General features: G+C 41.5%; 1 protein-coding gene across 1 annotated transcript; it reads left to right on the top strand.

Annotated features, from left to right (window-relative positions):
• Nucleotides 1-1,676: 1,676 nt before the first annotated feature.
• gpr179 (G protein-coupled receptor 179) lies at nt 1,677-26,206 on the top strand. Its single transcript, XM_051383725.1, is given in 12 exon segments — nt 1,677-3,323; nt 3,952-4,060; nt 10,556-10,652; nt 11,566-11,798; nt 12,809-12,877; nt 17,972-18,081; nt 18,525-18,763; nt 19,233-19,371; nt 19,466-19,568; nt 20,633-20,779; nt 21,185-24,280; nt 24,282-26,206. Coding segments are annotated over 12 exon segments (5,559 nt in total). The 5' UTR covers nt 1,677-2,424; the 3' UTR covers nt 24,600-26,206.
• Nucleotides 26,207-26,675: the final 469 nt, after the last annotated feature.

The raw sequence follows: 26,675 nt of genomic DNA, 5'->3' as shown, positions 1-26,675 counted from the left end.
ATTCTCAGCCTGAAGATGCTTTTGGGAGACAGAGCTCTACAGTTCCAGATTAAATATGAAGAAGCTGGCATGTGTGGTGTGTTGAAGTGATGAGAGAGTGGGTGGAAGAGGGGGATCGGAGGGGGGGGCTGCAGCTCAGATTCGCCCCCGGGTTCCTCTGTTCGGTTGTTCAGGCCATGAAAAGGGACATAGTTGGATACGTCCTGCAGTCCTGTAGAAAGTAGAAGGACAGTAGAAAGTTAAAGAGCTCAAAGGGTAAAGTAGCAGTTTTTCTTGACAAGAACGTATAGTTTTATAGTTTATATGATCATTTAAGGGCTATGCTATTAAACTTTGTTTCTGATTGTTTATTCTGTGTGCGTAGATTAAAAAAAGTGAGTTTTAGGAGGAAAGTCGTGTTAAAATTCTCTGTTTATATTATAATTATATGTACAAGGTTAAGTGTTAAGTGATCCACCACCGCAACAACAAACTACATCTGGTGTCTTATGGGTCGTGGGGGGTTTGGCACTTGTATGCACACGAGTCACGACACGGTAAATATCAGAAGTGCTGAGTAGAGACGCACAGCGAGACTCTGAGAGAGGAGAGAGAGCGGAATGTGACTCATGTTGTGTTTAACCGACGGCGTCTTTTCATCCCCGTGCACTTGTTGTTTGTATGTCTTCCTTTGAGGGGCTACACGAAGAACAGACAGGAACACGACGGCACTGCAGCACGACATGGATGCACAGGTGACACACACACACACACACTGTCTTATTGTCTTCCTCAGGCTCGACTGCAGCACCTTCGCTCTGCAGTGAAGTCCCAGGGTGGGAGGTGGGAGTGTGTGTGTGTGTGTGTGTGTGTGTGTAGGGGGAGTTCGGGGGTGGGGGGTGGGGTTCTCAGAATCTGGTTGCCATGGCCACCAAAACAAGGATTCTTGCCTGCATCACTCCTCCCAGCACCCCCCTACTCTTCTCTCTCTCTCTCTCTCTCTCTCTCTCTCTCTCTTCCTTTTTTCTTCCTCATGCTTCTCATGCAGCATCTCACTCATCTGGACTGCACACACAGACACACACACACACACACACACACACACACACACACAGACACACACACACACAAGCAGGGAATTCCCTGACACTGCAAAAAACCTACAAACGATATAAATCAAATCTCTTATTGTTGTTTTTATATCTGCAATCTACGGATGTCAACATGCTGCATCTATGATCTCCTCCTGTGTGTGTGTGTGTGTGTGTGTGTGTGTGTGTGTGTGTGTGTGTGTGTGTGTGTGTGTGTGCGTGCGTGTGTGTGTGTGTGTGTGTGCATTAAAAGAGCATCCTCTTCCTCATATACTCTCTCTGTATAGGAGGGGTTAATCCATCCATCCATCCAGCAGGGGGATTCTTGATGGATGCCCAAATGCAGCAGAGCTTAACCCTCATCTCTGACTGACTGCATCATCCTCTCCTCTGTGAACACACACACACACACACACACACACACACACACACACACACACACACACCAGATGTACCACTCTCATCACCTTTCAGCGCCTCTCTGGATACGTAGGAGGGAGGCCCAGGGTGAATAAAGGGGAGGGAGGGGAAGAGGGAATGATGGAAGAGAGGGGATGGTGGTGCGATGGGGGGGTGGGGAGGGAGGGAGGGAGGGAGGGAGGATGGACGAGCATCACAAGCCTCCGTCAGATGGGCTGGAAGCTCTTTGGAGCAACAGATAGCAGAGCGGCAGACAGAAGAGAGGAGAGGAGAGAAAAGGAGGAAATTGGCTCTCTCCATCCCTCCATCTCTACAACGCACGACTCTCCTCTCTCTTCCTCCCGCCTGACACGGGGATCCCCCAACTTTGAGGCTTTTCCCTCTTCTTCCTCCTCCTCCTCCTCCTCCCTCCCCGCCTCCTCCTCCTCTATCTTGCGCACGCTGCGTTTGCTTTGCTCCGGAGCTTGGCGCACGGCTGCACGACAGTAAACCGCGGCACACGGAGACTGAGCGGCACCGCAGGCAGGGGGGATACCGGACGGACTGCGGAGATGCAGGGATTGCTCCCTGCGTCCTGCGCCTCCCACCACCAGCACCAGCACCGCCGGGGACACGCAGGTTTAATGGTATCTAAGTGTGTGCGCGAGTGCAGTGGCGCGCGTGCGTGTGTCAGTGCGGCGCACAGATGGAGCCGTGCGCTCCGAGTGTGACTGTGAGCAAACCGAGCTCCTCCCGGACACCTGCTGCTGCTGCAGCGCCTCTCTGATGTGAAGATGAAGAACTCCCTGCGGAAACTCCAAACCTGCGCAAACATGTGACTTTTTTTTCTTCTGCTCAAAGGAATTACAGAGGGGTCGCGCGGCAAAAAGAACCCCCCCCCCCCCCCCTCCCATCCTCTCCTCCTCTTTCTCTCCTTCTTCAGAGTGACTTCAGGATGGGTCCTGTTTGGCTTGTTCTTCTGCTCCCATCCCTCCTCAGAGCGCAGGTAACTCCAGACACATCAGGAGTCACGGTGGAGGCAGACAACAGCACAGACTCTTTATCAAACAGGACGGGAAGCTCAAACATCTCCACCAGTCCCTCCACTTCCTTCAGTCCCCCAGAGCCTACAGAAGCTCCCACAGAGGAGGAAGATGACTGGTCACCAGCAGAGACCTTCCTGTACACTGGAGAAGCCTCCACTCTGGAAGTGGCCCGCTGCTCACGGGCGTACAGCACACCGGGGCAGTCCAGATCCCTGCCCACCACCTTTAGCGCCCCCCTCCGGCCAGCTCTGGACGCGCTGGCCAACACGGCCAACTTCCTCAACATGATCTTCCAGGCCAGTGACCTGCGGGAGAGCACCGTACAGGAGGATATGGAGTGGTACCACGCCCTGGTCCGTGCCCTCCTGGAGGCCGACGTGCTCATCCAGCGAGCCCTGCTCACCTTCGACGCCGACCCGACTGCCCAGGTGCCGCAGCTGGTTCTCCGTGCCTCCCGCAACCCAGCGGCCAAGGTGCAGAACATCATCCTCCAGGACTTATCCAAGGCCTGGGAGAGCCTGCACCCGCCTGCCCCAGCCCCCGACGACAGCTGGTTCAGAGGTTTTAAATTCCCAGAGTCCCCCCAGGTGATGGCCGCCCTGTCCAAGCGGGTGCTCCTCAATGACCTCAGCACCTTGGACACGCCCAAGTGGAGGCAGGGCGACAGCTACGTGACCAATCGTAGCGGGGTGCGATGGGCCAGCGCCCCCTTCCTCGACTGTGAGGATGGTTGCTTCGTGCCCGGCTGGATGCTCACCCTGTCCACGTCCTACTACGGCCTCAAGCCTGACCTGACGCCAGAGTTCAGGTTAGGGCCAGTACACACACACACACACACACACACACACACACAGATAAAACATGACAAATATTATGTTATTAATACAGAAAATACTGGAACAGTTTTTGGTCGTCTGTGTTGGTTTCGGATGTCACACAATCTGAATTTCCACCCAAAAGTACCTGGAACCTTTAACGGGACTGAGGCTCCTTTAACTCAGCATGATGCTTTCAAGCTCTCAGTTGTTTCAGGGGAGGATCTGATCGAGCTCGTGGTGATGATATTGTTGCAAGTAGACTGTTGGAGAAACTTCTCTTTTTCCTGTTTTTCACTGAACCTTAGTACATTTTCTTGTCTTTACTGCCAGAAAAACGTGTTAAAAACCAGGATAACATTTCAGAAATACTCAGTTGTGAGTCTAAGTATTCACCCTGAAAGTCCCTGAAACGGGTAAAAGCTTTCGAAGCTGACAGCAGCAGTATTTGTATTTCACCTGCCTTTCTAGTTCTGTGTTGGCCCCCGTGACCTTCTCTCCAGCACCTCGGAGATGAGTTTGAATCGACAGAGTATATTTGAAAAGGGAAACCCACTTAAAGGGCTTATTGTAATGAGTTTGATTATTTAATTATCCTCTGTGTGTGTGTTTCTGTGTCAGAGGTGTGATCCGTGTGGATGTCAACATTCAAGACATCGACTTGGACCAGTGTTCGACAGGAGACGGGTGGTTTGCTGATAGTCACGAGTGCAACCGCACCAGCATGGAGGTAAACAAAATGATACAAGGGCCGGGAGAGACCAACTGCTGCTTGTTGTCTTTGAGCTGAACCAGAATAAAAACTCTTTTTTTGTATTTAGTCTGCTGGAGCATGAAACTGCTTAATTACAGGGGAACCGATGATTGATTAATTAAAGTCGCAAATAGCTGGTTTATTACTTCTGCCTGCACGGCTGTGTGCTCGGTTAGAGATCCTCGTTTAGTTTGTTAGATATCTCAAAACATTTCAACAGATTTAAATGAAATTTAATGGAAAGTTAGGCAACAGAAAGAAACAGAGTGGTTGTTCTGGTGCACATATGGATCCAACATCACTACCACACAGACATATTCACAGTTAACGACGCAGCTTTATGATGGCAATGTCCGTCCATTCACCACTGTGGTCCACACTGAAATACCTCAACAACTACTGGGTAGACTGGTATGAAATTTGGTAAAAAATGTTAAAGGTACCCAGACGATGAATCCTAGTGATCTTGACCTTTCATCTAGTGCCAGAAGCAGGTAAATGTATTCACTTATCCAGTGAAATATCTCAACATCTACTGGATACATTGGCACATCATTCGGTTCAGACATTCATGGTTCCCAGATGATGAATCCCAGTGATGTTGGTGATCCTCTGGATTTCCATCTAGCGCCACCAGCAGAACCACTGGTCTATACATTGCTTCTTAAAATGTACCCTTAAAACACTTTGAACTGCATTTGCTTCACAAATTCACTCCAAATTAAAATGAGACAAAGACAATATGAGAAAAGAAGAGAGATGAAAAGATGATGGAAGAAAAAAAGAAACAAAACATCAGATGTGGTTGATTCATGTTCCCCAGAGGTTGAACTGTAATAACTTATGGTGACAAACTCACTGCGATACCTGCAAAACTACTTTGTTTTTAGGTACTAATTAGCGATTGCTAGACTTTGAACTAAGATGGTGACTATGGTAAACATTCGTAGAGCCACTTTTTTCTACAAATTTCATTAAATCCATGTGAAACCTGGTTCTTACATTACTTATAATTAAGTCAGAGAAATAGTTATTCAAATAGTCAAATGGTTGTTGGATGCCATGACTCTTGAATGCACTTTGCAGCTGCAACCACATTTAGCATTTAACCTTAGATATACCAAAACAATCCTTCAAAATCTGATGGCATTTCATCAACAGGTTGGTTTGAGAATTCATCCTCCTCCAGTGTGAAGCCCCCTCCTCTAACCTTTAAACTGCCTCCCAAAAGGGCACTCAACAAACAACACCATCCAACAAACAGCATTAACTGTGACGCAACAAAGCTTGTGAACTTTTAGAGAGACAAAATGGATGGTTTGAAAAGCCGGAGGGAAAGTTCACACGAGGATGTTCAGTATTGTTAATTAGACTGTTGAACAAAGCATCAGTGTTGTGAGACGCTTTATCGGGTAGTTTACATGCTTTTACATATTCATTATCAGGCATGTTGTGTCTAATTTTCTATATTTCCTCTTTAGGTTTCAAGTGTACAATATATACTAGACAGTTCAAAGAGAGAAATAAGGGGAATGACATGTGATAACGCTGGGTATTGGCTGCACCCAGTACAGTGACTCTATAGTACAAACTGTACTGTACCTTTCAGGATGTGCCCTTTTTGTGAAACACCAAATCACTTTTAGCCTGTCAACCTCATCCGTTAATGATGCAGATGAAACAATGTGCTGCCTGTGATGGGGGGGTGGGGTGGGTTGGATTTTGGAGGTAAAAAGGTTAAGAACTCCAAAATTCTGGATGAAAATGAATTCAAACACGTCTGTTATTGCTCAAAACAATCAACCAGTCAGAGATTTGTAGTGTCACAGCACAAGTTGGGAATTAACACTATGCCTAATATAATTTGCCAATGGTTGTCGATGCTGAAGAAGTGATGCAAGCCAACCTTCTGCATACTCTGGGCTGGGTGGCTGGAGCTCGGCACTGGTTTCAGTTCCTTCAGGTAAATTCAGACAGAAAATAAACCAAATAATTTACGGTATCCACAAAGGAGCTCCTCGCTATTCTTCAGCATACTAACGTTATATTTTTGGCGTCTACCTCTGACAGGCTAGATAAGCAACCAGTCAGTAGGACAATGACATAGAGAGAATGGTGACTTCTTTTAAAGCTACCAAGCAAAATCCAACATAAATAGCAAAAGAACAATGGCTAAAAATATAGACAAATAGATAGATCAATACAGCGGTACTGGTTGTCAACATACAGAAATAGTAGCTCTTAAATCAACATATTATAACATATTTCTTCAATATTTGTGAAAAATGTTAAGGGCTCCTAGCGACTAGTACAGAAACTTCTATGTCAACTAAAAGGTGCAGGAGGTGGTTTATACAGTCCACTATGGACCTGGACTTGCAGAGAACCTGCTGATCAAAGGTAGCCATCATGTGTGGGACACCTGTCACCTTCCCAGCAAGCTTAACAATGTGGATCAGGTGGTTTTTATCCTTTTTATGTTTAAGTTACTGTACCGAGGAATCACAACAGATTCAAAAAAAGACTTTAAAACAAGGACATCATCTTCCCGTCCAATAAAAACATTTAACTTTCTAAGGAAGCACAGACGTTGCTGTCCCCTTCTTACAGACTGCATCAGAAGTTACAACAAATTTCAAGTTATTATCCGCGAGATATTTATACTATTGGACAAATTAGAGCCAGTGTTTGGTTTGTCCGTTCTGGGCTGCTGTAGAAACATGGCGGTTCAACATGGCTGACTCCGTAGAAGAGGACCCGCTCCCTCTGATAGATAAACACATCTAATTTTAAGGAAACGCACACATCCAGGTGATTATACACTAATATAAATGTATATAATATTATGAATGTTTCACACTGAACCTTCAACATCACAGGACGTGTTTAAGACACCAATCACCGTCGGCTCACCACAACTCAGACTCTTTCATGTAACAAGCTGTTTAAATCGTCCAACTCATGTTTGTGGTTGTTTTTTTTTAGTTACATCACACAAATACACTCTAAACTGTTTGCGACCTCTGAAAATGGTTTAAGCCCCTTTCTGTCTGTTCTCATTACTTCAGGTTTTTTTTTTTTTTGGTTGCCTTTTATCCTTTGCTCATGCTTTCACCCAGTTACACTTTAACTTTAACTCTGTCTGCTCCCCCCCATCCGCTCCACCACCAAACAGTTTCCCTTTTCCCTGCTGGCCCCGTCTGCCCAGACCCAATCCTCTACCTCTCATCTCAGCCGTCTATTTAAAGATGGTTGCGCTGGGTGGCGGGCTGCAGGATGATCTGATGGATTATGGCGATAATCCAGTCCGCTGACATACTTCCCCTTTATGCACCGCACTCACAGAGGTCTGAAAACACAAGAGAAGAACAGTCCTAAAAATCCCCAAATCCACATGGTACCTTTTGTCCCGTCCTGTCCTACCTGGCTTAGAGGATTCAAACCCTTTTCCTGAGCAGGGCACGTTCTGGGTCACCCACTTTCTTCTGTCCTGTTTGGGTTTGTCCCCTCTCTCGTCTTGTCCTGTCTTTTCTTATCCTGTCTCGTCATCTCATCTCGCCTCGTGCTGCCTCATCTCCTTGTCCTGTCTTGTCCCTTCAGGCTTTGTTTCCATGTCTCATCTCCTCATGTGGACGTGGTCTTGCCTTGTCCATTTATATCTCTTCTGGTTCTGTCCTGTCACTTCTTAACCCCCTTAAGATAAAACAGCACAGAAACTGTCTGAATCTGTAGACTCTCTGCTTCCAAGTCTATATTCTCTAATATAGTCTATATTAAGAGTTTACGGACTAGGAGAAAGAGAAGAGGGCGTCGTCTGACTTTCAGTGTACGTAACTCGTGGGTTTGTGTGTCCATCCACATTTTGTGTGAGAAACTAATTTATTACACATTTATATAGTATTTTATTCACATATTCCACTATTTTCATGAACTTTGATGAACCCATTTCAAGCCCCAAAAAACAATTGGTCCGCACGAGTAAAGAAATTTTCTCTTTATACAGTGCTCTGGGACAAACAGTGTCTCATTATACAGAAAGCTGAGGTCTTTCTGCACATTGTGATATAAAACACGTGGATGTATCATGTTACGCTAGTCCCTGAGTTTGAGAAGATATGTAAAAACTCTTCCTTTCTCATCTCATGTACCGTTGTTCCGTCTTGTCCTTACATGCCTTGTTTCCATCATCTAGTCTTGCCTCATCTAATCTCATGTTGCCGTCTCATCTCATGTAGTTTTCCCCTTTATAAGTCCCTCATGTAGACTCGTCCTGTCATGCCTTGTTTCATCTTAAATCTCATACAGTCTTGATGTGCCTCGTCATTTCATGCCGTACCTCTTCTTGCCCCACCCCGTCCTTCCTTGTCTTGCCTCATCATCTCGTCTCACTAGTCCTTTCTCATCTCTCCTCATCTTATTCCTTGTCCTGCTGTTTCCTTTCACGGCTTGTCTCATCTTCTTGTTTGCCGTTGCCTCTCATTCTTTAAGTGGGATATGCTGACTTGCCTCGTCTCTCTCCTTGTCACATATCTCATCCTCTCTCATTTCATCTCGTCTCACCTCGTTCTTTCTCATCTCACGTGTTCTCTCATCTTTTCTCATTTAGTGAGTTTCTCATCTTATTTTCTCTCATCTCATCTTATATCATGTAGTCTTGTCCTGCCTCGTCCTTGTCGTGTCTTAAAGTATGACATTGTGACTTCTCATATCTTTTCTTGTCACATATCATCTCATCTTCTCTCATCTCATCCTTTCGTGTCTTGTCTCATGTCCTTGTTGTCCCCCGTCCGTCATATCTTAAAGTATCATCTCTTTTCGTCATCTCTTTTTTATCTTGTATCATCTCATGTAGTCTTGTTATGACCTTGACCTGTCACATCTTGAAGATTTTTTTCATATTGTCCTGCCTCATCTCATCTCATGCAAGTGCCGTGTTGCATTACTGTCTCACGTTTCCACTACAAAGCGGTTCGAAAGCGTTCAAAGTGGCCGGCGTGGTTTCAATTTAAACATGACAGATGACTGAATCCACTCATTCACTGCGACTATCTGTTGAACTGAGATGCAAACATGAAGAGAATTAAGTTGACCGCTCTGTATAATCCATATCACATTAATGTTCAGCTCGTGGCATTAGGTCTTTGAGCTTCTGATAAAGGGGGTTGTGGGTTTGTATATACATATGTGAGGCCAGTGTGTGTGTGTGTGTGTGTGTGTGTGTGTGTGTGTGTGTGTGTGCTTGGGAACAGGATTTCTCTAGAAAAGGATAATGCTCTCAGTCGAGGCATTATGTATCCATTTAGCTTTTAACTTAGATTAACACACAGACCATCCAAATGTGTGTGTGTGTGTGTGTGTGTGTGTGTGTGTGTGTGTGTGTGTGTGTGTGTGTGTGTGTGTGTGTGTGTGTGTGTGTGTGTGTGTGTGTGTGTGTGTGTGTGTGTGTGTGTGTGTGTGTGTGTGTGTGTGTGTGTCCCGACTGGCTAAATATTGAAGCTAGCATCCGAGGGAAATAGAGTGAGAGAGAGTAATGTGACCCCTTTTTCAACCTTTATTCATTGAGGCAGCGTGTATTTTTATTGTTTATCGGGATCCCCATTGGTTGTTGCCCTGGCAACTGCTACGTTACTTAAAGTTAATGAACTACATCCAAACCTCAGATCAGATCTGTGTGCACTGTATCTATATTTGCTGATCGTGAACCTGAAAGCTGCATGAACAATAAAGTCTGGTTCAAAAAATCCTTTAATTTACCATTTTACATTCAGTGATTGATGCCTGATATGTCAGTTAGTAAATATATACTTTAATATGATAATATAATAATATAATTAATTTAATAATCATTATATACAATTAACTATAAAATACAGATAGTGGACATATTAATAACGTTACAGTTAACATACATTGCAAGTGGGGTTTAGGGTAATTTCATTTGGTACAAATTATGCTGAAAATAGAGACAGTGTTTATATAATTTATTCCAATGAATTACTAACTCAGAGAGTTTTCATTCATATAAAGCAGGTTGGCTGAACATGAAAAAAATTATTTAACTATGAAAAATATAATCTTTCGTGGAAATTATTCTATTTTCTACAAGCAGTACCAAAATACATAAAATAAAATGTTAGTAAATTATTATAAAATGACACTTTATTATCGTATTTAAAGGGTTATTTTATTCGCCTCCTGTAATAACAGAACAAAGGGCACAGGTAGATTTTGAGTTACTGTTGACGAACCTCCACGATTGTCGTGTTTTAATGTTAAATAAGTCAGTGAAGGTAAGACAAGTAGAATGTAAGTAATATAAAAACCAATTAAAACCTATAAAAACTAATAAAATAACCACTTAATTACAAACTACTACGTCTCTTTCTTTCTTCTTCATGTTATTATAACTCAAAAGAAAAGGACGGACAGATCTAGAAAGAATAATCTGAACAATCTCTCTGTTTCTTTCAGTGCGTACCAATTCCAGGCCGGGGTTTTCGACTGGGTCAGTACTGCTGCCGCTGTAAAGAGGGTTTCTACAACCCTGAGATAGTCCCTCAAGACTCAGGTAAGTCAATAACCAACCTCTGCCCACAGCAGGTTAAATAACAGAGAGGATCTCCTGAGGTTCCTGCCTCCACTTTTGGTCCTTTAAGTCCTGCACACTGCTGACTGTCCACATAAATAAAACCAAAACTCACAGGTTTTTTAAGGTTTTTATGAACTGTGAGTCATTTTTCCATCAAGAAGTTCTTATTTTAAATTCTGTATAGCCTTTACTAAACACAGGGCATCATTTACGTGTAAATTAACTCAGAGCTCAGATTTTCAGAGTGAGATGTTACAGTTACATCAACCAAACTTTGATGGCTTATTGGTTGGTTTTTACAAACAAACCCACTACACACAACCTGCTCAGCATCAAACAGACGCAGTTACAGTCAAGCTGGTGAACAAAGTGGACCATCTAGCAGCTAAAGAGACAGATATTCTGAGCCACAGCCGCCCTAATATCATGGGTTGTTTGTGTTTGGTTTTCCTTTATGTAGGATTATAGCAGGTTACTCTACTCTAATTAAATAAATATGTATATATATACACACAACATACATTAACACTGCTTCCTTTTCAAAACAAAATATCCTAATAAACACTATAAACCGACAAGTATTTAAAGAGATGTTTCTCAAATGCTCCATTGCACAAGTAAGGAACTGTTGCAATGTTTTAAGGAGTTATTTGTGGGTAATTAATCATTGTGTTATACATTAGTAAGAAGGGTACACAGTTAGTAGGGTTAGTAGTAGTATGACGGCAGGGAATTAAAACCAGTACACTGTTTCATCTTATTGAAAACAGTGTACTGGTTTATAATATAACATAGCAGAAGAGTTATGTGACGAGTATACTTGCTGTATGTACTGTTCCGGTTTGGATATATAAGTCACATGTATATGAGGTCTTCACATGGGTTTGTGTAGGTGTCGATGCAGATGGTGGCCCCATGAACGCCACTGACGGCGGGGCTACGTGCTACCCGAACATGCCCATCTGTCTCCCGTGCTGGCCGGGCTGTAAGAGCTGTCAGGACGGCACCCCCTGCTGGGTGCAGGAGGCCTGGCTTCTCAGGGCCGCCGTGCTGGCCGTCCAGGGGGTCTTCATGCTCCTCATCTTTGTCAGCATGCTGGTGGCCTACAGGCATCGCCGAAACCGGGTGAGTCAGGTTCTTTTTGGCTCAGCGGGGCCACCGTACAGATGGGATTGGCTGTTCCAGGCGTTGAGCCATGATGCATTGTGTGAAAAACTCTGCTGTGTTTATTTAGCAGAAATGTCTTGTGTTGTTAAAGCAAATGAGTTTGAGTCTGTTTAGTTTATTGACTGATTATCACAAGTTCATAAAGACAACTGTCAGTAAAAACACTGAATTGTTTTGCTGTTACAATAAAATGAAATAGACCACAGAGTTTAAAATAGACTCTTGTCTGTCGACTGTCTCTGAGCTCCTGCCAGTCACTAGAGGTTTAGTTGCAGATTGCAACTCACTCGTTTCACTCTCCCGTCCAAGCGCGAGGGAGAAACTACGGTGGCCGCGGACGGCCCTATTTAGAGCCAGTGTTTGGTTTGTCTGTTCTGGGCTACTGTAGAAACATGGTGGTTCAACATGGCGGCCTTCACTGAAGGCGATCCACGGCTCATTCTAGCGTAACGAAAACACATTTTTATTTTCAGGTGATTATACACCAATGAAAACACACCTGTGAATATTATATTACAGTGAGGTTACACACTGGAGCTGTGAGCACATTTTGCTGACAATGCTTACATTACATTACATACTTTTACTTAAATAAGGTTATAAATGTAGGACTTTACTTACTTTAGGTGGAGTATTTTCACAGTGAGACCATTTCAGATCGGCCTTTAATTGATAGTGACAGTTGAAGAGTGACAGGCAAAAGGGGGGAGAAAGAGAGGGGACGACTCGCAGCAAAGGGCCGACACAATAGTTTCTCCTTTGTGCTTGGAAGGGGAGGGTGAAGCGAGGGAGTTGAGATCTGCAACTACACCGCTAGATGTCACTAAATCCTGAACACTGGAGCTTTAATGGAACAGAACCTAACTATCTAAATCTATTATACATTAAAGATTATACTAAAGAAAGATAAATACACTGTTATGGCTCATCTTCTCATAACTTTCCACCTGTTCCTCCTCCTCCCGCAGAGGATCCGGGCGTCCGGCCTCCTGCTGCTGGAGACGATCTTGTTCGGCTCTCTGCTCCTCTACTTCCCGGTGAGTGTGCGACCGAGCCGCCCCGGCTGAGAGTGTCACAGATTAGAGCTCTTTACAGATCACTGCACCGCACAGCGCCACGGATTATATCATAATGGACCATTTGTGGGAGGGTGAATGGGTTGAGGGAGTGTGTGTGAGTGTGTGTGTGAGTGGAAATGGGGGCGGGTAGTCGACAAGTTTTCATAACTGCTCCTGGTGACAGATTATTAATCAATCTTAAGATTAATTCAACCAATTAAAGAGCCGTTAACACGAGTCAGCCGTGACTTTTTATCCATATATCTGGGAGTGTCAGTCGATGCGAGACGCTGACTCTGAGTGATTCAGTGTGTGTGTGTGTGGCAAGTCATAGATCATCGATTGAGGTTAACGCCTGGTGTGTGAACATGTTAATGGGCCGTTCTCATGGCAGCTCTGCGCCTCTTTACTGCACGCTGGTGCATAAAATGATCATCATATGCGGGACATATGAGATATTTTTCTTATCAAGTGACATCTCCATTTAAATAGTGACAGTCATAATATGTCAGCAGTGGTTCTCTGCATGAAATTACTTTTATAGTTTATTTAGAATAAATTAAAGCATTTGGGAGTTTATGTATAAGCAACAGGGACTGACTAGATTACAAATAAACAGGCTATAATAATAATAATAATAATAATCATAATAATAATAATTATTATTATTATTAATGAATGTAAATTTGTGTCACAGGGCAAACTATACAATAAAATGTGCACAACAACAATTGAATACAACAAGGGCAACACAAAGGTTTCACTGAGGACAAAGTGGTAGACATATAGGGTTTAAAAATAGTAACATTGTAAGGTAAGATAAGATATATAATGCAGGTATTCAAACTGTGAAACCATATACGACTCCTTGTCCAAGAGTTCTGTTGGATAAATTCAAAGGTTAATCGCAGCCCACATACCTGACTGTAGTTCTGAAAGTCCCAGACGAAAGGTCAGAGGTCGCTCTCTCATCTCAGCGAGGGGTCGCCGTGGTGCAGCGTCCATTAGATCTACAAACAGTTCACCTGCTGGAAGAGCGGTCATAGTGCGATAACAGGCAAACTGTAGCTAGATTAAGATTGATTGGTTTGATTAAAATCATTTTTATTTTAGTGTTTTTTTGGTTAATACACAGAACGTTTTAATACATCCAGTGGTAGAATGTAACTAAGTACATTTACTCAGCGAGTGTACAGATACCACAATGATACACAGGAATAAACTAGAAAACAAGTAAAATAAACAAACACGGTACATAAGTCATAATTGTTATGGCACATTGTTTGGTATTGTTAGTGTGGGATAATAATATATATATACATTTTATATAAGATAATATATAATAATTCACCATGTTGTATAACAATACTAATAACAATAATAATTATTATTATTGTAAGTACAAATTGATGTATTTTATTCTTACTTTGGTCTCTTTTTTCTTCTCATGCCGCTTTATACTCCACTACATATTAGATATAATATACATTTTATACTCCACTGCAGTTATGCAGCAGCTTTACTTAATAGTTGTTTTACAATTAGACTTGTTTCGGCTGCATTTTTCATTATTTTCTGATGCTTTACAAACCAAACAATCAATCGAATACTGAAAAAAATAATCAGCAGATTAATCTACGACAGTAAAATCCTACTTTTACATTAATGCCTTTATTAAGGTCAATAATCCAATGATATAATATATAATAGTTTAACAGTCACAGGGGGAATATAAGTACATTTTCCTGATTGTACTTTAATATTTTTACTTAATTTTCATTGCAGTAATTCTACAGTGTCGTATTAGTACTAATGGAGGATGTGAATACTCCCTCCACCACTGAATACATCTCTCATGTCTCTTAGGGAACAACATTTGTAGATAAAGTGCACTTAAGGTTAGGACATCATTGCAGGATACTGTTGCCAAGTCCTCTGTTGGTGCCCTTAATAAATAAAAGGAGGGGATATCGGCTGGTAAATATAAAGCATCATAACTTCCCCTGGAAGGTTTTTCTGTGATTTGTAAATATGTTGGCATCTCAACTCAACCAGGAGGATTAACAGACATTCATAGATTTTATAAAATCCATCATGTCGGCAGCCAGTGTGAGAATTTAAACCCACTCTTCTTCTGTATCGTCCATTAAAGGTTCGTTTGAGGTACGAACAGTCGACACAAACCTTCTTAAACCATTCAGATAATTAATGCAGCAGATTCAGCGGGTTAAAGGAAAACTTAACCCATCTGTTATATTAAATATTCCATTAAATATCAGTGCCCGTTGGCTTTAAAGGTGGCTCCTCCCCCTTTTGAGCCAGAATTATGACAAATAAAATAAAAACATCCATAAAAACTTCTTAATTTGTCCAGTTAAAACACTGGAAGTTTGTATGTGGCGTTGTTATCTCCCCCTTTGTCCTAAAAATAAACATTTAGTTTACTAACCACTGCTCTAGATTGAAACTATCATAATTAAACCATTCAAGGAGTTACTTGTAATCACAGTACTTAACTGAATGAATGAAGTCTTACCTGTGGTATTTTATTGTTAAGATAATAGAATCAGAATCAGAAATACTACAGTTACACTAACACTTATTCAAAGTTCTCACACAATGTTAAATAATATAAATAATAATTATTTTTTACAATATCTAACATAATATATAAAGAATAGAAATGTATATATAGGTATATACGTGTAAGTAAAAACAAATAAAAATAAATAAAAAGAGAAATATAACAAGAGCCTATGTACCTTACAGTAATAATAAAATATATACAATATATGCTAATATATACAAAGTATATAAACATAAAATTCAGCCTACCTGTAGTATTTTAATGCAGTCTAATAGACAATAATGAGAATACAAACAGAAGAACATGAGAAACTGTAAAAACAACACATCGGTCTCCCATTGTAATGACTGCTGACTGAACTGATAGAGCAAGTCTTCCATTAATCAGAAGGTTGAGGGTTCGATCCCCGGCTCCTCCCACTGCACGTCGAAGCGTCCTTGAGCAACATACTGAACAGATCTGTTGGTGATGAGCCTTTTTACGATGAACGTGTGACTGTGGCGTAAAGTGCTTTGAGTGGTCGGACGACTGGAAAGGTGCTATATAAAGTACAGTCCTTTTACCATTTGAACAGATAAAGCACCAGGACTCATTAATCCTGGCTCTTACTCTGGTCTGGAGCTGGCTAGAATAAATCTCCATGGTAACTCATCCGCCGCCGCTTTCACGAAACCGAGTCAAGGCTAAACTCAGCCAGGCTTTAATCCGCTATCTAGGTTTATGTGAAACTCTGGGAAACTGATGGTTAAACAACACCAGGCCTTTAAAAACCCACTGGAGTTAGTGGTGGGTTTTTAGTCTCCGTAGCTTTAAACGGACCAATCAGATTACTTCTTCCTCCAGTGCTTCTCTCCAACTATAACCGAGACAGCAATCTGCCTCTGAGTGACCCTTTCTGCTGATTAAAGCTGCCTTTTACTGCACGTTTACTGCTCCGATTCTATACGTGTTCACTCTGAGTAGTTTATCCTTTACGAGTGGTTTGAACACAATGATGTAAATTTGCATTCACGTTTTGGGCTTTAGGCCGAAGCTCTTATCCAGAGTGACGGAGACTGACTGTCACAGTACAATGAGCTTTAATTCCTGGATTACAGTCATCCACTCAGATACAACCTGTTGTTGAACGTTGTGACTGACTGAAGTATTCACACTGTAAAAAACAGGCAGATTCTGTCTATTAATCAAACATAAATCATATACTGATAATCAATAATATAAAGCTGAATGTGAATTATTAATAAATTCACCTGTTCACATGTTCTCTCTCTCTCTCTCTCTCTCTCTCACACACACACACACACACACACACACACACACACACACACACAGGTTTGGGTAAAATAATTACATATAGTTACATATAAGGCATTCAGAAAGTATGTGTAACTATTGTTTTATATATTGATAGACTTTATTGATCTCACACTGGGGAGATTTACTTGTTACAGCAGGTCCAGATAGAATATGTATAACAAAATAAGAAAAAAATAAATACACACTAAATAACAAAATAAAATAGATGAAAATATTTTTTTACATGAAAAATGACTTAAACAATTATCAAAATAGTATCAAAATAATAGTATCAAAATTATAAAAATAATTAATAATTCATTAAAACTGTTAATAGACAAATGGTTTCAGCTGTATTTGAATAAACTGTTGGGTTGTTTACATATTTTATTAAACTCTATATATGTTTTCAGTCAGATAAATGCTGTAAAAAGTATTTCTACTGGTTCCCTACCCTTTTCCTTAAGGGACCATTTTTCTATAATTTACTAAACTGACTATGTGACATATATTTTATGGATTTTTTATAATGTATTAAAAACTGTACAATGAACCCAAATAATGAACTCAGTAACTGTAGAAAGTTTGTGTGAATGTAAGTAAGAGTAATTTGGATGAATCCTGAGCAGATTATTTCCTGTTTAGGGGACTTTTTATACAATTTTCGGCCTGTATTATATAATTTTTTATGATTTTTACAGAATTAATAGGCTTCTTTTTAGACAAATTCTATTTGACAATTTACTTTACATTTCTTCACACAAGTAAACCAAATGCTGTCATATTAGGCCTATACTGTGTATATTCTTAAAGGTGGGACCCACTGGTTTAATACAATAATACTTAATAATTTATTAGTTTAATTTATTTTGTATTAATAATCTGAATCTGCAAACTAACTAGTAGTGGTCAAATAAATGAAGTGAAGCAAAAAGTACAACGTTGGCTTCCAAAATAAAGTGGAAGTACAGAACAGTATTAGAGTACATGTACTTAGTTACATTCCACATCTTATAGCTGAAGAAGTACTTTAATGTTACGTTTGTCTCTTGACTAGCACTTTTACAGCACTAATAGTATCAGAATAGAGGCACAGTATCAGCGTAGGTAGCATATTTCATACATAATCAGTTGAGAGACACACGAACAGAAGCAGTCGTTGGACTCACGGTGTCTCTCTGTCTCTGCAGGTCTTCATCATGTACTTCAAGCCGAGTACATTCAGGTGTATTCTGCTCCGCTGGGTCCGAATGCTCGGCTTCTCCATCGTCTACGGCACAGTCACACTGAAAATGTACAGGTAGGTTGGCACATTTTGGTTGCCTGTTGTTCTCTGCTGCACTTTTATTACCTTTGTTGCATTCAGGGCAACTTATACTGCACTGTAACTGTGTTTCTGGTCTGTTCATTTCCATTTTATCTCTATCTTCTATATTAACTGATTTTATTAGAGTTTATTGCTTATTGATTTTGAATGCCATTCTAATGCTTTTCTTTGCCTATGTTGTCTTGTGCTACAGGTACTCTATGTTTTAAGCATGTCTCAGATAAATATTTCATGATTTTACAACACTTGCAAAAGTGTACACACTTCATACTACACCAGAAAACATGTGGTACATCTCTTAATTGTGGAAAACCATGATCAAATTAGCCATTTTCCATTAATTATGTTCATCAAAAGTTAAATAATCTCACTTTAAGGTCAAAGACAAACATTGATTGGCTCTTGCCTCTGCACAGGGTGCTGAAGGTGTTCCTCTCACGCACGGCCCAGAGAGTGCCCTACATGTCCAGCCTCCACCTGCTGAGGATTCTGGGAGTGATGCTGATGACGGTCAGCTGGTTCCTGTGTGCGTGGACGGTGGGTGTCCTGCAGAACCGCGACAGGAACATCCCGGTGTTCATCACAACCACCACGTCGGACGGGCAGGGGTTCAACCTGTGCTACCTGGACCGCTGGGACTACATGATGGCTGTGGGTGAGTGGCTGCAGCCGGTGACGAGCCAACGGCGTCTGAGCTGATTCAGTCCAACAGTACAGTACACTTATAAATTAATTAGATTTTATATACTGAGAAGTTAGAATGGATAAAACCATTAATAAAAAAAAACTAAAATCAACTCAATTTGCTCATATTTTTACCTCAAATAATGGTTATTATTAAGACAGACAGTATTAACTTTAATGAGGTTAGTTTAGAGGTTAAACCAATAGTGAGCACACCTGAAAAGTCAGTAATAAAGCCTCATTGCACAGGAAAGCTACTGTAACTAGAAAAATAAATTCCTTGCAGATACCAACTGTAACTCAGATGACAGTTTGCACATTATTTAGCATTTCAGCTGTATCAGCTTGATAAAAACGTAAACAAATAGGAAACAACTGCACTATTTATACCTGAGCGATCACCATCTCCTCTGTCCTCTGTCCTCTGTCCTCTGCCACAGCTGAGCTTCTGTTCCTGTGTTGGGGCAGCTCCCTGTGGACCGCCGTCAGACCGGTCCCCTCAGCCTTCCACGAGCCTCGCTACATGGGCATTGCCATCCACAACGAGCTGCTTCTCTCCACCATGTTTCACCTTTTCCGGTAAACAGCGAGGGTTTCTCTAAACCCTCAACCGTCAGTAGTGTATTTTTATACTCTGAAGCAATGATGTGACATGATTTTGTGTTTCCCTCAGGTTCACCTTTCCCTCTCTCCATCCTGATTGGATGTTGCTGCTCTCCTTCACGCACACCCATGTGACCATCACCGTCACACTCGCCCTGCTCTTCCTTCCCAAGGTACTCAGCATTATTATGTAATAGTGCCAAAATTAATACAGTTTAGGGTAGAAAAGAGGGCAAATCTCAATCTCTTACTGGGTTATCTTTACTCTTCACAAATTACATTAATGCACACGTAAACTCACCAGAAGTGTGTATAATATGTAATTTATTACATATAATGGGACCCAAAAACATCATGTGTTTTTGACAGGAAAGTTCATGAAAGGGAAAACGAATCCACTCTGATTCAGGCAGTGATTTTGTGAATTAAAGTGCATTTTCTCAGTCTTTCAGGATTACAAGGAGTCCTGTGTCACTTATCATCACACACCAGGAACAGAATTTGCTGAGTGGATTAAAAACAACTTTATTTTTACTTTTGTTTTGTTTGTCCAGAGGTCCTGCATCAGAGAAAAGGCAGCATTGTTCAATAAATCAGAGTTTATCCTCTGTACAGTGACCGGGGACATCTCTGACTCAGCTTTACAGGCTCAGCAAAACATTGGCGAACTCTGTAATGCCAGCTAGCTTAATGCTACCATTAACGTAATGTCAGCATCCACCTCAGTTAGCATGTAACTCAGCATGTTATACTACAGAATGTAACTAATGTTTATTACCGTAAAACTTTATTAATTAAAAGCAGAGTCCCAATTAGACACAGGTTTCTTTTACTAGCCTGGTGTGGCTACACGTTTTTGGTCTCAATTAAAGGCCTGGTCTTGATTTTGTAAAAGTTCTTTGATTGTATAAAAACTCAAATGAATGACTCGTAATTGCTGTTATTTCGATTTTTTATAAGTAATATTGAAACTAAATACTATACTATACTTTCCCATCTTTGCTAAGCATGAGTTTTGTGCAAAAGGAATTGAAGGCCTGTCCCATATAGAAGCCTGCTCCAAATGAAGGCAGGTTGAGTTCATGAATTGATGCAAATAAAAGCCCAGGCTATTAATTGAAGCCTGTTGACATGAAAGTCTTTTCACAATTTTATGACAATCGGTTCAATTATCATACTGTAGGACCAACAGCCCATGTTTACATATGAACTGTATGCCTGTGTGTGTGCTCCACAGTTTCTTTATGTGTCTAAGCCTGGGAGAGAGGAGATTGCAGCAGAGGTATATGAAGATGAAGTGGACCTTCGGCGCTCCTGCTCGTACCTCAACAGCAGTTTCCACTCTGTTTGGAGTGAGCCCAGTGTGGACCCGGAGGATTTTCGGGTAAACTCTCTTGTCCCCTTAGAACGATGTTATCACTTTGCACTGGGACATAATTTACAAAAGGTGGAAGAAATTCCAAAGGTCACATTTAACTAAGGAAAATAAATGTCCCTTAATTTCAGTTAATACCACATGTACACTCAATTAAACAGATCTTAAATGTATTATAATTTAAATAATAAATTAACAGTAAATACAATTAACAACAGAATGAACACATTTTGTACTGTATAACCTTTCTCCCCCCCTTTATCCTTTTCTCCTCCTCAACTGTGTTCTTCTTAAATGAAAACGTGTTTTACCTTTCCTCTGACTTGTTACTCTCCATATCTTCTCCTCTCCTCAATCATTTCAACCATTTCCTCAATCCCTTCATCAATTCCCACCCTTCTTCATATGCACCAGGATGAACTGAAGAAGTTATATGCCCAGTTAGAAGTCCACAAGACCAAGAAGATGACCGCAAACAACCCTCATCTGTCAAAGAAGCGAAGTTCTCGATGTACATTGGGGAGATCCATTATTAGACGCATTGCTGAGATCCCAGAATCCATGAGCCGGCAGTGCAGCCGCGAGGAGAAAGATGGATCGTTCCACAGTAGAATTGTGAATCAGGATTCTTTCAGGAGGACCCCAGATACAATATCAGTCAGTATCAGTTACAGAAGTTCAATGACACCATCACCATCTATGCGCAAGTCCCAAAGTGATCATCACTATGTCAGGGAAAGAGACTCTTCTTTGCGTGACTCCATGTTAAAGGCCAACGCTGTGAAGAGGTCTTCCCGACGATCTGAGACTGACTCCTTGGATATTCCACCAGGGGTCTGTAAATCAGCCAGTGCCCAAAATCTGACAATTGATACCAATCTTCTGCATCCTGATCACACCAGACTTCATAAGTCCTGGAGTCTAACTTCAACTACTGCTCATTCTACAGAAAACATATCCAAGGTTAACAGAGCCAGTACAGTGCTGACAAGGTCCAGGCAGAGCATTTCCATTAGCGACCAGACCAGGAGTGCTCTCCAGTCAGAGTCTTTTGACAAGGCTGAGGTCTGTCCTTGGGAGGTGGAGCCAGAGCAATCAGGGGACAAGAACCAGAAGCATGTCACCTATGCAAACTCTGAGGATGGTGAGGAAACAAGACCACCATCTCCACAGTCGCTTATCTGTCCCTGGGATCATTTACCACCTGTAAAGCAACCTTCAGAGGATAGGGGAATGCAAGGTGAAACTCAGTCCCCTAAACCACAGGCTACTGTGTCTGCAAGTTTACCAGGCTCTCCAAGACCAAAGTTCACTAAAGATCAACGAGTCTTCTCCTTCCGCACCTCCACCACCACTGCTAAGTGGCTCTCTGTGAAATCAATTATGGGCTCCATGGATGCAGGAAGCAGGTCCAGTAGGGATGGAAGTTTTCATGAGGATTCTGTTTCACAAAAAAGTCAGGAAAGTGCTTCCACAACACCACGATCAAGAACATCTAGTAGACGTCCAAGCGTGGAAAAGAGATCACTGCAGAAAAGAAGCATGACAACAGATGGAAAACCATGCCTTGTGAAGCAGAATGCCATCAGACTGTCTTCTGTGGATTCTTCTGAGAGAAGCCCAAGAAGGCTTGTGATTGTAAAATCTGCCGTCTACCCTTGGGACACGGATGATATGCAAAAAGATGGCACTTATGAAAATGTGTTTTTATCAAGGCAGAACAGCAAACGTAGTAGTATAAGTTCTTGGGAAACTGCCAGCAGCTGTAGAACTCCTTCAACTCACAGAAGAGGAAGCAATCGAATTACACCAGTCCGTAATATTTCCCATGCAGATGTGTGTCCATGGGAGGGACCTGGTACTTTCCAGGAAGGAGAGGGGCCAAAGAAGCAACAGAGCATTAAAGGAGACGTCTGCCCTTGGGAAGTGTCTGGACCATCTAATGTATGTCCATGGGAATCTCAAGAGCAGGGAAATATGAAAAGACGAGGAAGTGCCATTAGTAACGTGTGTCCTTGGGACTCACAGGATATTCCCGTTATTTATCATACTAAGCTCTCTAGAGATTCACAGACACAACAGTCTTTGAAACATGCAGCAGACGTATGTCCCTGGGAGACTGCAGAAACTCCTCAACCTTTAATAAGGCAAGATAGTGAATATACTAATGTTTGTCCTTGGGAGGTTCAGGAGAAGGCTGAAGTTGTATATGAAAACGTAAATCCTTTGGAGACCAAGGGAACGCTGACAGTGCCCGTCCGACAAGAAGTTAGGAAAACTGCCCTCTACCCCAGTGGATCAAAAGATAGTAATGAACAACAACACCATGCAAAATCACCTGCCCTGAGTTTGAGTAGACAAGTGACTAAGACAACAGAAAGTTGTCCATGGGATTTCCCCGAACCCCCTAAAATCATGGAAAACATTTGTCCATGGGAAGAGGGGAACACAGAGCCAACAAATACAGACTCGAAAACGACCATTAAGGTAGATATTTGTCCCTGGGAGACGGGACATCAAGACAAACCAGAAGACTCACAAAAAGGTGTCTCACTTTTGAAAGCTGCTTCCATACAAGCTGAAGAGAAAGACAGCACAAAAGTAAACATATGTCCCTGGGAAACTGAGTCCCCTGAAAAACCTGCCGCTACCACGATGGTGTCACAAGGAGTGGAAAGATCGGCAGATGTTTGTCCATGGGATAGTAGTGAACCAGAATCAGGAAAGCCAGAAACCACCAAAATACCTTTGAGTCATATAAGGCAAGACACAGTTCATGCAAATATTTGTCCATGGGATACAGAGGAAGCAGGGGCAGTCAAAACTGAAGTATCAAACGTACCAGAGCAGTCCAAACAAGATGTTTGTCCATGGGAAACAGAAGCCCCAAAAGTTCTGAAAAAGCAAGACAGCACTATGGCAGATGTTTGTCCGTGGGACACAGAAGAGCCAAAAGTTCTTAAAAAGCAAGACAGCACTATGGCAGATGTTTGTCCGTGGGACACAGAAGAGCCAAAAGCTCTTAAAAAGCAAGACAGCACTCGGGCAGATGTTTGTCCGTGGGACACAGAAGAGCCAAAAGTTCTTAAAAAGCAAGACAGCACTATGGCAGATGTTTGTCCGTGGGACACAGAAGAGCCAAAAGCTCTTAAAAAGCAAGACAGCGCTCGGGCAGATGTTTGTCCGTGGGACACAGAAGAGCCAAAAGTTCTTAAAAAGCAAGACAGCACTATGGCAGATGTTTGTCCGTGGGACACAGAAGAGCCAAAAGTTCTTAAAAAGCAAGACAGCACTATGGCAGATGTTTGTCCGTGGGACACAGAAGAGCCAAACGCTCCTAAAAAGCAAGACAGCGCTCGGGCAGATGTTTGTCCGTGGGACACAGAAGAGCCAAAAGTTCTCACAAAGCAAGACAGCGCTCGGGCAGGTGTTTGTCCGTGGGAGACCGAAGAACCAGGAGCTGTCACAAAGCAAGACAGCATTGGAGCAGACATTTGTCCCTGGGAATCTAAAGGATCCACAAACCTCAACAGAAGGCAACATTGAAATTCCCACTGGTGACAAAGACGAAGTCACAGAGAACCAGGGGCCCCTCAATGTAGAGGAGACTCCAGAAGATATCAGCACAGAGCAGATAGATGAGTCCAAAGAAAACCTGCGGCGCAGTGATGCTTTGTGTCCCTGGGAGATGATAAGGAGCAGATCTGGTTCATTCACAGACAATGCCTCAGATGTTTTTACATGGGAGCCTGAGAATATTCCTGAAGAAGATGAAGAGGACGATGCAGAATTTGCTGCAGAGGCTCTTGTATTCCCACCTGATTTGTGACTTAAATCTAAACAGCATTTGTTTTCACTTTTGACCCCTTCCCACTAAATCAAGGGGAATCTGAACTCTATAAAAACCATTTTGGCGGTAAACTGTTGAAGGGAAACTTCACTGTTTTTAACTTCCCTAGCTCCACAGGGAAGTTGATGGTCATACTCTTGAGCAGCTACCCTGCAGCTGGCAGAGCTGAAAGCCATTTTGTGTTGGACAATTACTTGGGCTACTCAAAGACAGAATTTAGGGCTTCGTTGTTTCAAGTTGGACTATGCCAGGTTGGTTGCTGTCTGACTAAGAAGCTGACGAAGTAGTAGAGACTTGATGAGCTGGACAGAGAAAGTTGTGCAAACCTGACTGAAAATATGTTTTCTTTTAACTGGAGCACTATTGCACACTAATTATGTCCCTAATCAATCCAGCAATGAACTACAAACAGACATTTCTTGGCTGATCGAAGGGCATCTAAGGTATTTAGATGAAGACCCTTTTCTTCCTAATTTTACCCCCCATTTTAAATTAAAATGTTTTTTTGTGTCTTTGTATGTTTTTAGGTGACAATTCACATATTTGCCATTTACGTGCAGTATGTTAGACTCATGGCCCGGGGTGAATGTTACCTTACACCTTAGAAAGTCCAGAGTGCTCACAATCACAAATACAGCACAGGACCTAAGAGATGGACTTTAATGAAAGATGGAAGCCTAACCAGCACACACACACACCAGATAAATTCAGTCTAATTTTGTTCTTTTGTGGAAATTATATTTTCAAAGTAGAAGAAAATGTAACGTGTAAAGCAGTGTCGCCAGTACTACAATGGATGTCAAATTACATTTCTATCAAGTATTAATGGTTGATTAAACTATGCATACCTGTTTTCTTAAGTGACTAAAAGCCAATAATTTTCTCACCTTTGATTCAGTCACAATAATGGAAAAAATAACATTCCACCACTTCAAGAAATGCCCAAACAAATGCATAAATCGCCATAAACTGGAGTGAAAAGCTGCATTATCCTTTTATATCTGAACATTTAGAAAGTCATGTCAATGCCTTTTATGCAAATGCACTTGACACCAGTTTCATTAAGATGGGACAACGAGATTAAACATTAAAAACACTTAACAAATGAAATGTTTGGTAGATGCAGAGAACTTAAAATTGTACAGGACATTTATGTTGCAGCTAACCTGAGATTGACTTAATCTAAATACTATAATAAGTTATGGAGGTGAAATGTTGAATAATTGCTAGATAAGGTTTACTACAAATGTTTGTGTCAGGGTTCTTTATGCAGATATTATAATTAATCATTATAGTCATTTCTGGGAAAAAGTCACATGTTTGGCAACACTTAAATATTCTTTCAAGTCTTTGAAAGGAACTAGACTATCAGATTCCTTTAAATGACTCCACTGATATGCAGACGACTGGTAATACTACAGAAACAAAAAAATCAACTTATGGACTAGTCAAAGATGTCTTATGACAATTAGATATCTTTATTATTAGCTGTGGCCCTACATTTAATGTCTGACATTAATGAATACTTCTTTAAATAGTTCAAAATCATTACGTTTCACATACAGACAATTGCAACTTTTTAAAGGCAGTATTATGTTGGAAGAAGTTTTATGGTGAATGAAACTTACAATAGTAACAGTTTTCTGTATTGATGTAATTAAGTCACATGTCTATGCCAGCACTCTGTCAGTGAAATCAGGTGTCAGTTTTTCAGCACTTCTGCTACAGTGACTAGGTTTTTCATTCAGTGATCTCATTGTTAAACACTGCGCCAAGTTTTTTGTCAATGGAGTGAACTAGTTTTGTGAGCATTGTTGCATGTTAGTGTGTTTTTTGAATGAGCGTGCTGTAATTTGTTGTCACGTAAAAAGAAATTCTAAAATTGTTGTAACACATCCCTTGAGTTGCATAGAGAATCAGCCTATGTTCTGTTTTCAATTTTGTATGCAATATCTTCTATGAAAGATCACTCTGATAAAGAAAACTTGTGTTAAATCTATCGGTGTGAAGAGAAGCAGATGGGACATTTTATTTTTGTATTTCCTGAGGTCAACA

The sequence above is a fragment of the Dicentrarchus labrax genome, unplaced genomic scaffold (assembly GCF_905237075.1).
Source record: "Dicentrarchus labrax unplaced genomic scaffold, dlabrax2021, whole genome shotgun sequence".
NCBI lineage: Eukaryota > Metazoa > Chordata > Actinopteri > Moronidae > Dicentrarchus > Dicentrarchus labrax.
Note: the sequence above shows the minus strand (reverse complement) of the source record. Positions and strands in the feature narration are given on the sequence as shown.